At 34.5% G+C, this 13666-nt stretch overlaps 1 protein-coding gene across 1 annotated transcript in view; it reads right to left on the minus strand.

Annotated features, from left to right (window-relative positions):
* LOC111630071 (protein tiptop-like) overlaps positions 1-13666 on the minus strand; it is a 28406-nt gene extending 14740 nt beyond the window's left edge. Inside the window, exon 1 of the mRNA XM_023374089.1 lies at positions 13246-13666. Within this exon, the coding sequence (XP_023229857.1) occupies positions 13246-13285 (40 nt within the window). The 5' untranslated portion in view covers positions 13286-13666. The remainder of the gene's footprint in view (positions 1-13245) is intronic.

Genomic DNA, 13666 nt, shown 5'->3' on the forward strand with positions numbered 1-13666 from the left:
CCCTTCCGTGTAATGATCGAAACCAATAACAGATGGCGCTAACAATTATAAAAGTCATCCATTTTTATAGCCAAAGTCAAATTTAATGGTTTTTTACGGGTTTCACGCGCGCTTAAAAAGTCATTTTTCTCGTTTCGCATTCATTACTTACGTGTAAATACGCATGAAAATCGAATATAAATGACACATTTTTTATAGTAAATAAAATCTAGAATTTTTCTAGAATATAGCATTTTTAATGAATCATCAAAAATTGTTTATATATAAAATACACCTACACGTCTACATTTTAAAGGAGAATGAATTGAGTGTAAGTGAAAAAAAAATGTGCAAAGTAACTTAACCATGTAACGTAATTGAATAGAACCGTAACGATTGAAAATAAACTTTGTGCAGGAAGTGTCCGGTGATGTTTGCTATTCAATAATTCATAACTCGCTCTTTTTTTTTTTATTCAATAAAGTCCTTTACCCATTAATCGCTATACAATACAGCATTCCCACCATATTTTAAAGAAACTTTAACCCGCGATACAGTAGCGCCTATACAAAAGAATTACGCCCTGTTTTAAAGCCCGTTTGGTAGAAACGTCAAATAGTTTGCCTACTACAGCTACTACTAAACGGTAGCCATTTTTTTTTCTTTTTGGTTCCTTCTTCCCTGCGGGTCACATTGCGGATGTTGAATAAGAGATTATAGACCAGTTTTTTTAAATATCGATAAATACAGATGTATCAAGTTTAGGAGTTCAGAATCAATGCAAATGTATTGCTCTGTTATATTTTAAAGGATCCGTTTTCTATATACGTAATACCATTTTTCGTTTTTATTTATTTAAGTATTTTCTGTGTTACTCGGGTGTACCGAATATCGAAATTTTAACGTTAGAACCTACAAAGCGGTCGTCGTAAATTACTATCAGTTGAAGCAGCAAGGGGGGACCCTTGTGTCCGTGGCACCCTGGAGTAGCCCTGTTCGTAGTTTAAAACCACGTGGCTCTAACCTTTCACAAGTTATTGTCTACAAACCACAGGAAAGAGAACAATGTTACTCTTCTCTTCGATTTATCGAATAACAGCGAAAGATGACAAACATTGTTGATGTTCTGTGGACGTTAAAACATTAAACTGTTCGATTTTATAACTATTTAACTACTTTAACATAATACAATTTACAATTATGGGAACGAAATTTGGAACCTTTAGCTTGGTGTATTTTACTTTTAAGTACTGTCTAATGCCCTAAAAATATATATTAAAAATAAAAAAATTATACAAATATTCTGTGACGAAACTCCTTATATTCCAAATTAGTCTGTTGCAATTAGGGTATATAAATAACACGTATTGGATCGCTTCCCTCATTTTTAGAGTTAAGAAATATAGACGGGATCATTACAGTAGACCTAATATTCGGCACAAAACATCACGTCCTTTAGTACTCTAGCGAAAATGATTACATAAATGACAGTTACGCATACACAAGATGTAAAAATAACATCGACACTAGTGTTGCAAATTTGTCTGTCTTTAAAAAGCTACCGTCAAGAGAATAGTGTATATGTAAAGAATTAAGTAATTATAAGTAAAATACTTCGAACTGACTTCCATTTTTTAAAATATTATTCTTATATTACAATTAATTTATTTACTTTCGGCTCTGTTATATATAACACAGAGAAAGCTTTGCCCTGTTTGAAGCTTAATAACTCCTGTGCTTTTTGTCGAAAATTTCTGAAATTTTGCATGGAGGTTTTTGTATTAGTGGGGTTGATGCTATTAAATTTTGGTGATTAAAGATGGACGATGTGAGGAGATAAAGGGGATCGTGTGCATCTTCAGTAGGATCGGATTTAATGACGATTTTACTGTTTATTTTTTTACTATTTTATTATATGTATAAAAATAAAAAAAATACTTTTATTTGTTTTCAGATTTATGAAGAATATAAGCTTCAGTATACGAGAATTGCTGCAGATTTCTTGCATTAATAAATAAGTAGGCTAATAGCCTAATTATGACATGAAATGTAACACAATACTCCGAATTTCTAGTTTTAGCGTTAATAACAATCTTATCAATTAGAAATAAGTAGACTGCTTGAAGAGAGAAAAAAAAAGAACAATCCTATTTAGAGCATGTTCCAGGGCGGATCCAGTAAAGTTGGTTGGGGGTAATCATTGTCGATAAGGAGAGCGAGCGGCAGAGTTAGATGGGAGTTGATGATGTAGATAAAAGTATTGAAAAATAGCATATGGTTTTATTTGAATGTATATTAAATACTGTGTGATAGTTAATGAATACATTTTCATTATTACAAAATTTGTCTTCATATCTAAAAGATTTAGCACAGATCCATTTCCGTTCACAGAAACGATTACCTCTATCGTATCTTTAGTAAATCCACTAGCAGATCTATAGTAATGTGGTCCATTCCTGCCTTCGGGCATTTAACTTTATATGTTAACCTAACTTTTTTCTTATTAAAAAGTTATAGCTTTTGCACAGTTTCGATTTAATCCACCCTTTGCAACAATCTCATTATATAACACTACAAATCACACAGATTTTTAAAAAAGTTCAAACGCTTTTCAATGGGGTCGAAACTCCATTTTACTTATTTTTAACCAAAATAAACACCTATTTATTTCACGAAAATTCAAGGACAATGACGATCAATATGGTATCATTCAATGTTTTCTTTACACAAATATGAGCATTTTACCACAGACCTAGCGCTAATGCAATAAAACTAAAGTCTTGTTGTTTCAAAATTTAAAACAGCTGTCGAAGTATTTCGGTATCACGAGAATGCACATGCTAACTATAAAACATTTTGCACCTAACACACAGCATTTAATTAGTTAAATTTGTGTAAACAGTGGGATCTCGATACAGCGACAACCCAGTTTAGCGAGCAGTTCCTTGTTATTTTTACGTACAGTACATAATAAAGTCTTAATATTGTAAATGATTTATCTAAGTCTCTATAACGAGACACCACTAATTATTATTATAAACCTGTACAGTGTTATTATATAAAATGCTACCGTGATAAGTTTCCACCCCTCTCCCATTCCAGCAAAATGCGTTACAGAAATCATTTAACTTAAAAGTTTAAAATTCCAAAAAATGACTTTCTGAATGAATAAAAGTAATCTTGATACAAAAAGTAACCACGAAAAAGAGATTATTATATCGAAAAGCTATTATTTTTATTGTGAATATCATTTAAATACGAAAATCGCAGAGTTACTTTCAACGCTGCAACACTAATAAAAACCGCAAGCAATGCCAGAAAAAATTTTCCCCTCGATCTCGTTAAATTGCGATACATTTACCATAAATTCCATTTTTTAAATTTTATAGATAACTAAACTTAAGCGGAGCGCAAATTTCGATAACACGAAAAAAAAGGTGAAAGAAGGAAAAAAAAGGGAAAGGAGCGACACGCGGGCGTTCGGTAGCATCACTCTAATTAACCCCAATCTCTTTGGATAACTCTAATTAAGGTCTAAAGTTTTGGTTCTAAGCGGGAGAATCACGACAATCGGAAGCGCGATCCTCTTGTCATACAAATGAAAACGCCAGCCTAATTTCCACCCTTGAGGGAAAGAAGGGACGAAGGGGGGAAGAAAGACTTTAACAGATCAATCAATACACTTCACTCAAGGCTGCAGGTTGTCATGGAAACTCCATTTCCCATCTTGTCTAATGGAGCTCGGTATGATTGTCAAGTCGTAACAACCGGGACTTTAAACTTTGGTGACGTAATTAGACGTATAGTATTCGTTTAACTCGACAGTTTTTGCGCCGGCGACCATCCGAAATCGATGGAGATTTTCTCCCCCCTCCGTTTTTTTTACAATACTTTCGAATGAAGTTGGGTATTATAATGTATTTACGGAATGACACAAAAACGGAACCATCTTCTCCAATTGTAATCTGGCTCAATAGGTCATGAGTACATCGACCTTGAAACGACCTTGGATGTTCCGCTTTGCTAGGGGATGAGAAACCCGACCTCTAAGAAGTTTTAAAAGTCGCAGTAAACGCACGATTTAATGAGCAGAGCGGCCATGGTTAGTCCCGAAGTTAATAATTAATCAATTCGTAATTAACGCATCATTTTATGCCGTGCGAAATAAATTCGATTACAGCGCTATACGTCATTTATCCTTTACTTATACTACGGAATTTGCATCCTCCATTTTCTTCCATCGGCGCGCTTGACAAATTAATAACTGATATTCGAGCCTCACACCTAACCGTGGCTCCATCTGCTGCTTAGAGAGGATACTACTATTATTACGAAACCCATCGCTGGATTTTTTTAAAACAATTTATTTCTTAAATATCGATTTAAAATAATTAAATTACTTTAATAATAAATTGTAAATTCGTCCGAGTGGTTTTGCTTGGTTCGCAACGATTGCTAGATAATGCCAGCTATGTTTAGTATCCGTTATCCGCCCATAACTATTATTATCCACACTGTATAGCCGGTTAGATGAAAATCTGGTGAATAATGTAGTTACCCAAAGAAGGACCGGATGCGCCCCATAACTCACTGCCAGTCACGTGGCGTGTGGTGTGGTTTGGGCTGATTTATGGAGGCGGAGTTCCCAAGGTGATGTCATGTGACCGGCCGGCAGTTTGCTTTCCTCCATTTTTACTCTTTGCCCTTCCTATCTTTTCGATGTTCTCCGTTGGGCGTGGAAGTGGGATTGTCTGTCCGTATTGCATCATCCAGACCGTAAATAACGTCCGTTCGCCCATGTCAGTCGACCTAGATGAGAATTTACTCCCCGCCAAGGTAGACGATGATTACTTTGATTAATATTCTCGTCTCTCCCCTTCCGAAGAAAATTAGGGGGGGAGAGAAATTTTTCAGTTTTTTTCTGGTGTATTTTTAAAAATAACTCGCCTTTCCCACACCAGGGGCATACAGACCGGAAGTGTTGCGAAGCCAGCCGGAGACGTCGCAATGTCGTCACAGGATCGAATTTTTCCTACAAGGCGCATGCTCCGTAACCATGGTAACATCCTTGATAATGAGCTCTTGTAGATTGCCAGATATAGAGAAGTGCTATAAATCATAGAAGTTGCTGTTGTGCGATTGTTGCTCCAACACCGATCTCCAGATGGCGTTTGTTAGACCAACTACCTGGATTAAGCGAACTGATGTATTTTCCTCTCCACCCCTACTTCCTCATTTTCGTTCTCCCAGTTAAATTTCTATTCTCTGCGTGTTTCTCCAACTTCTGATCCCCCAAGAGGTCTTATCGGACCGAAGACAGAATTCAGGTGGGAAGGGTTGTTTAGTTTTTCATCCCCCACAAGCTTGATTTATAGTTCACCGGTGGGAATTTTACGGGGGGAACTTCTTTCCAAATTTCTCACCGTTTCCAACTTTTGACAATCTCTATACAAAAGTTTCCGAAAATTTCAAAATAGGCGAGACCCAATAAAGACCGTTTATCTAAACCCGTTTAATCGATTATAAAAGGGACGAAACTTGCAAACTCCGCTAGATAATCGAATGTTTACAAAGTTGTTTAATCGATTACGCAGATCGTAATGCCATTACGTCTATCGTTTAATTAACTTTTCGTATGGCCAACTGTATTATTTACGCCAGTAATCGATTACTCGAGTAAGTAATTTACTTCGGGAAATCGATTATTTACTCAAATACTCGATTGAGAAATCGATTATTTGACTAAATAATCGATTCCTCAATCGATTATTTGACTAAATAATCGATTCCTCAATCAATAATAATCGAGTATATAATTTACGCTAGTAATCGATTACTTGAGTAAATAATTTATTTCGGGGAATCGATTATTTACTCAGATAACAATCAACAATAATTGAGTAAATACGTATTAGCCCTCCTACTGTTTGTTTAATTAACTTTTCAAGTATCCAAATGTATTGTTTACGTCAGGAATCGAATATTTACTCAAATGATCGATTCCCCGACGATGCCATTAATCGAGTTTTCGAGGAAACTCGATCGTTAATTGGTTTGGTAAACGATTTAGCTATCGAGTTTCGAGTTAATGTGCCAGTTCGATTAATCGATTTAAGCCCGAAAAATTAATCGTACGTTACACAATTGTATTAATACATCGAATTAATCGATTAAGTAATCTGTTAAAAATCTTTAAAGCAGAAACGTATTTAAAAAAAGACATATTCTAAAACTCAATTAAAATATTTAAATCTAGACAAAGTTTACCAGAATCTCCTACTAAATTATTATTTCGGACTGTTGATCAAAACGTCAAATAATCATAAAACTGATTAAAGATGTTGTAAATCAAATTACAACTTACGTAATCGATTACGGAATGAAATCTCATTAAGTCTTTTTAATCGATTTTCGCTTAATCAATTACATTAAGCGGCCTTATTAAATGGTTAATATTAACTGTTTTAAATCTTATTAATCGACTAATATAAACGATTTCATAAAACGATCGCCGAAAGAGACATAAATAAATAAATTAATTAATTAACGCCATTTTTTAAACTCGATTCCATATCATATAATTGAATCGATACTCAACGGGTTAGAGGTGAAAATAATCGATTAAATAATTTTTTTGGTGAAGAAATTCGCCTTTAGAGTTAAAAAATCGATTAAGTAAACGTTTCATTAATCGACTGCATCCGAAAATTGCATTTATAAATTAGAAAGAAAGGACACGCTGGTAAAACAGTGCAAAGAATTTACGCTATCAATACTGCACCCGGCTATATATATATATTGTATTATCGTAACGGATTTACAGTAGATAGGCTAATGTTAGTGTTGTTCGTCTCTCGATGCAGTCGATTGGCAACCGGACTGTTTATGTGACACGCACCAAAGGGGGTTAGGGGCATGTCGAGGTCGCGTCCATCCATCATGGCTTGTCACCTTCCGATTTGCCGAGTTGTGGTCATAGCGAGTGACACGTTGAAACTAACGGTGTCACTCTACGTTACCAAACTGATATCTACCACTTGAATTTTGTATAATACCGCTTCATCCACCCGTTCGACTTGTAAAGAATTCAAAAATGGATTTAAAAATCTTCTTCAGCTCGACTAATTAGTTTCCTGATTGAAATCTCATTATTCCAGGAATCTATAAGGAGTTACTTCTTTTTTTTATTTATTTCTAAATCTAATAAATTATCAAAATGTTATTGATTAAGGTATAACAATTCTGTAGCATAGTTTACAAATTTTCTTTTTGTTGGAACCTTTTCAAATTATTGATGCGGTTCTTTGCATGTTGTTTAAATATATCCTGATTATTTACTAGTTTATATAATTATACATTATATTAACTGGCAAATTCTTTTTAAATTACTAATTAGTTAATGATGACACTTCAGAAAATCGTCATTAGTTTACTGTTGTTTTTTTTTAAATATATATTTTCTGCTTGTTTTCCTTTTTGGTAATTAACTAAAAATTTTGATTTCTCATAGCTCCAATGTGATGACACAATGAAAAAGAAGGCTTTCATAATTTATATTTTATGCAAAAATTACGAAAAATCTTCTCTCGATTTAATGCGAGACCTTTTATAGAGGGAACAATTTATCAAATTTTAATTACTTCTTAATGATGCAACACTTTCTAAATTGAATTATCATTTAAAAATAACACGAGTTTTTTTGGTTACTTCTAAAGAGTTTTATAGTTTCATTGTAGAAAATTGTATTCGAGGGATGAATTCGGAACCCATTTCCGGGTTTACAAAAGGGTTAATCTGATAGAATTTTATCCTTTATCGAAATTTCAATTTAAGGTTTTCCTTTTCTTGGCTCTTTTAATCAGATTTAGAAATATTTTGCTTTATTTAATCTTACTCAAACTGTGCATTTCTTTCCTTTCTTTTTTATGTTCTAGATATAGAAGATGCAGAAAACTTCCTATTAACGAAATATTTGAAAAACTTCTCTGCAATTAATTACTAGTAAAAACACGTGATATAATCGGAATTTTCCACCGGAAACGGTAGAATGCAACTAGATAATTTCCAAAATAATTTTTCCGAGTCGATAAAATCGAAATCCAGAAAGAATCTTTCGTTAAGATTAAGGGCCGATCCTTATTACCATTCCAGAAATTCCTAATTATCAGTCATCACTTCTAGAAACTCCGAGTCGATTCGAGACGGCCACACGTGACGTTCTGAAAGTCAACAGACACGTATTAGGTACAGTACGTGTGACGTCATACGCTAAACATTAACCACGCTTATTTGTTTAAATTCGAAAGTAACGACGCGACCAGGAAAAACCCCAAACGAATTCAATTCAAATTACATTAAATATTATTACATTTAATTAACGTCTCGTTAATTATCTAACGATTAATACAATTAAAAATAAATTTAAAATAAAAAAAAATTATCGTGTTGATGAATCTCTTCTGAGTAGGAAGAAACGATGGAAGTGAGTCAGTCGGTCAAGTATTATGAGTCATACGGCAATAGCTTCACAGTTATAAATTACACGAGGTACAATGTAGAGCCTAAGATATGTCATTTTGATTGTACGTCCTCACGACATGTACAAAATTACTTTCGACTTTTTTCTTCTTTTTTTTCTCCCAATTGGAAAACAATGGAAGCTCGTACAGGAGAGGAAACTCGAATATAAAACTAGTTATTTTTCTCTAAACAGAAAGCAAAAAAGAAAAAAAAAAAAAAAGCGAAATAACTGGAGTAACGTGTAACATTTTTATACTTGTACTGTACACAATTACTTTAATTTTAGTAAATTTCCAGCAATAGTGAAGAGTGGCAAGATGCGTGTAGAAAAATTCGATTCGAGAGGATCTCGAAACGAGAAACATTCGATAAAAAAGGAAACGTTCGGCGAATCTAGTGTAGGATCCTGTGGTGAATATGTATGCGAGATCTATTATGAAACACCGGATACGACTACAGTAGCATAACCACAAACAGATGTCACTTATCCATATTCCACTTTCCAGCCCTATTTGTCATCGCTCTCTTCTACTTTCAAATACTCAAATCTCGAGAAGGCATTATTATGTTAGCGGTGTTATTGTAAGCAAACACCGAGAATATGTTTATTTTTCAGGTTAAAGATAACTTTTTTTTTTTTCAAAAAAAAACACAGCCATACAAAGAATGTTTACCACATTTTTTTTTTCAAAGCCTAACTTATATGATCTGACCCCATTATCCACACAATGATCTATCCTAATTAAAATGAAAGGAGATTAGTCACAATACCTGTTAATATCACCCCGTAAAAAATCAAAATAATTATAATATATGCGGTTTAAATTTACCAGAATGGGTAATTTTGATAGCAGTTTCGTGTTTTTAGTAGCAGTTTCCTGTTCAGGTAACAATCCTATAGGATTGAGTGACTTCATATTATTTTTTTTCCCCCGTCTCGTTAGAGACGGATTGATTCAGCTGCTTTGTTAAAAATACACGCTGCAAATTAATGTGTATAACGTATCGTGCATGGCAGACATACGAACTGGAAGGACAAAACATAAACGAATATCACAAACAGGTGTTTAATTCATCCCAGTCGTAAAACACAGGTGGCAGGATATATGTGATATCTGACTACCATCAACAGACTGTAATTACATCCAGTAATTTTAAATTATTTTTATTTATTCGAGTTTCGAATCTAGGAAATTACCCACGGCTGTCCAAAACTCAGTTAACCATTCCGAAAACTGTGCTGTAATTAATTAACTAAACAATAAAGTTAATTTACTCGAACTCAGTTAGAGTTAACTGACTTTTGAGCCACTCTGTCTACGCCATCTTTAAAAAAAAAAAAAAAAGAATCTATTCGGTGATTTAGGTCATGAAAAAATTTGAATTTTTTTTCTAACAAACTGTTCAAATTACAATATAATTGAGCGTAATTTTAATGGTTTCGTACTTAATGATTTAATGATAATTTATTATAATTTTGCCTAACTCAAGCGTAATCGGATGTATCGAAACTTTTAAAATGTAGTTAACTTCAATTGTAATTAATAAGGATTGTAATTTTTGAAAAATAACGACGTGACAGCTGATTGGTCAATCAATTTTCAAAATTAGCCAATAATCGCCGTTTTCGACCGCTTAAATTGAATTTACATTTAATGATTAAATTGAGAGAAAATTAAAAAAAAAAAGAGAGCCAAAAATTTGTTTAAAATTAGGCATTAAAAAGCTTAATTTCATTTTTTTAATGGAAATAATTGATTTAATCAGTTATTTAATTCGAAATTCAAAAATAAAACTAATCGATTGATTCTTATTGAATTACAATTTATATTTTATTATTTGCTAATTTCCAGGAAATTAAATTATCTCTAGAACGAAGTTTACAGAAGCAATTTAATGAAATGCAATTATCTTTCAAAAATTATTATAACTTCGCGAAATTAAAAACATAACAGTTCTTATATCCATTTTTTCCTTTGTTTAATGCAAGCTCATTGGTTAAAAATTTGAAATTTTTTAAATCCATCAATTTCAAAATTTTTAAAGACATAAAAAAAAAGTTTTAAACATTTACTCATAATTTTCAATATAAAACATCCAGCCAATGAAAGTACTTAATAAGTTTCGAATTAACTGATCGACCAATCAATGGGTTTTATCAAACAAAATACAACGATTATTGGCTAATTTCGAAAAACCCTTCGACCAATCACTTGTCGTGTTTGTTGTATTAATTCTCGTTAATTACAATTAAAGCTAATCATACATTTTTTTGAAAAACCGATCGACCAATCAGAACGGGTTTATCAAGAAATTGGCTAATTTTGAAAAAAACGATCGACCAATCAGTTGTCGTATTTGCATTTTCAGAAAGTTTTAATTCTCATTAATTACAATTAAAGTTAATTGCACTTTAAATGCTTCGATACATTAAATCACTCTTTAGAATCAACGAAATTATAATGAAATTCTTAAACGGTTTAGGAACAACGCTAAACAGTTTATTCTCCAAATACATAAACGGTTAATTAACCAAAAATTTATATTATATACCGAAACGACAATCGATGCTTAATAATCGATTAAGTCATTTCGAAACTTATTTAATTTGCCGGAATTGCGCCGCAAACGCTTTAAAAGATCTAAGAAGGGGGAGGAGTGGGGAGAGTTTAAAGTAAAACGCCGGGCAATAAAAGCAAACATGTCACGTGACGGGGGATCCAGGGTCACGTGCTCGGAGTGCAGGTGGCCCGACGGAGTATGGCTTTTTGAACTGCCTACTTCTAAATTAAGAAAGTAGTAACAATACACAGACGCTCTGTAAATGTTTCTCGTGGGAATTTACAAGATGACCCGTAAAAATGATTGAATTTGACGGATTTTTAAACCCCGGACTTTTAATATCCAGACCGTTTTTATTCACTTTTTAAAACTTTCTCTTTCGTTTATTTATTTATTTATTTATTTAATCGGCGTCGATTAATTAAATCGATAATTACGTTCGCTCGGACGAATTTCATGGCATCGGGAAGTAAAGATGCAAATTCCGTTTTAAAGATTAACCGCGGAACCGCGTATAACGCGCACTCGATGCCGTGTTTCGCCTCCTTCTCTCTCTCTGTCTAATAGTTGTTACGCATTAATGAACTCTATACGTTGTTATTGACCCAATTTTATACTTAACTGGTGTATCTAACCCAATTGATGTCATACGCATTAAGAGCATCCCACTTCATGTAATTAACATGATGGTTATCGTAATCTCAGATTGCGCCCGTTAAATCTTTCATTTGCATCCACACGTAGCTGGAAATTCGATGCAAACACACTGCAAGAGCGTAACAAAACCGAGTAAACACCGCCAACGAAACCAAAATAAAGGGGATTTTTTAACGAAGGGAATTGTTATTTAATGAAGTTTCGAACGCCAAAACTTTTGGTTTGCGGCCAAACATGTAGGCATATTTATCACGTAAAAGGAAAAAAAACCTGTTATAACGTGGAAATTTAAACAAACACGAGGGAAATACCCTAAAAATTCGGGGTTTGAATTAATTTTTTACCTAACAAAACGCATTGTTTTTGTTTTAATCTGAAATTTTTAAACATCTAGTGTTAACTTCTAGCAACACAAAATGGGAGCTAATTCTAGAAACCAGAATTAGATACAGTTTCAGAAAGGAAGAGAAGAAAGAAAGAAAGAAGAAAAAAAAATACCCCTTTTAAATAATTCAGGCGCGAGATTCCATTTGTTTGATGAAGTAAATATATAAGAAATGACCCTGTAGTAATTTGGACACGTTTTTAATATTTACGTATGCACGGCTCCGGTGCTAGGTTAACTAACACCGAACACGGACGGGGGGAGTGATAATTTTAAATTAAAATGCGCTAGCGAGTGTACAATTAATAGCAATTTATAAGAGGAAGATCAACCCCGATTTTAATTCCTTAACCTAAATTTTAATTAAAATCCGATGCTCGATTAACCCGGACAAAGTTTTTCAATTTTTGAGCGCACACCCCCCTTCCCCGAAATTTTTGCGCGCGATTCCAGGTGTGGAGAAATCGAAATAAATAAATAAATAAACGGTAAAGTCGAGGAGAGTTACGCGCCGTAACGCTTAAATTGCAGTAATATTCGTGTAAGAACAATTACGGATGGGAGGAAAAGAGACAAAACCAAACGTTTCTTCACAAGACAAGCGAACGAGCACCGGTTGTCTAGGAGACATGTCACGTGACAGCTGTCCGGCGGATGATTGAAGAGAAGCTGACGTCTGACGTTGTTGGCTGGTGGCGCTTCGGTACCGCAAGGCTGAATCATCGCAACCTCAACCCATCGAGCCAAACACCGTTTCTCTTTTAATCCCGAAAATCGTGTTACGGTCCGAAAGCCGAACGTCCCAAACAACTCGAACACGCCCCCGTTTCGTCCTCGTATAATAATAATAATATATTAAAAAAAATCGGAATAAAAAAAATTTCTCCCGAAGAGTTTCTTTACGTTGCAAAGCGTCGGGTCTTCAGGGGCTCGAAATTACACATTTTGACGAAATTCGAGCAAAAATTAAAGACGGGAAACGCTGTGGGAATATATTCCGTTTTCCCGGTTGCTTGGCAACCGTCAGCCGCAGTTGAGCGAAAGCTGTCAGGTTTAACGTGTGTGCGCATTCTGTCATACCATCCCCCAAGCTTGTCAAGCTGAAGCGGAGACGAAGAGTGGGATATATAAAGAACACTTACATTTCATCCGTTGTGGTCTGTCTTGCTTGCGCCTTGGCATGCTGTCGCCACCTTAGTCCCAAGACCGGACGACAACAGAAGATGGGATAGAGTAAATAGCACACCAAATGTGGACACAACTCAACGTCCTCCCCACGACTAGCCTTCCATTCACTAAACTGCCAGTATGGCTTATGACGTCAGGAAGATAGACAGGAGTACCCCAGAGCATGATGGGAGCGCCGACGGACGGCCCGTGGTAAACTTTCGCCATCTGTCGTTTTCTATTGCAACAAGACAAAAGCAAATTTTAAATCTCCTCTACGTAAACAGGGTCCGAATCTTCACTTCCTCCGTACGTAAACCGCTCGTCGCGCGGGGATCGTCGTCTTCTATGTAATTTTCTCACCTTCCGTGTGTAAAAACAATGACGTAACATTAT

This window comes from Centruroides sculpturatus, unplaced genomic scaffold, assembly GCF_000671375.1.
Source record: "Centruroides sculpturatus isolate CEXI.00-Female unplaced genomic scaffold, Cexi_2.0 scaffold599, whole genome shotgun sequence".
In the NCBI taxonomy this organism is placed as follows: Eukaryota; Metazoa; Arthropoda; class Arachnida; order Scorpiones; family Buthidae; genus Centruroides; species Centruroides sculpturatus.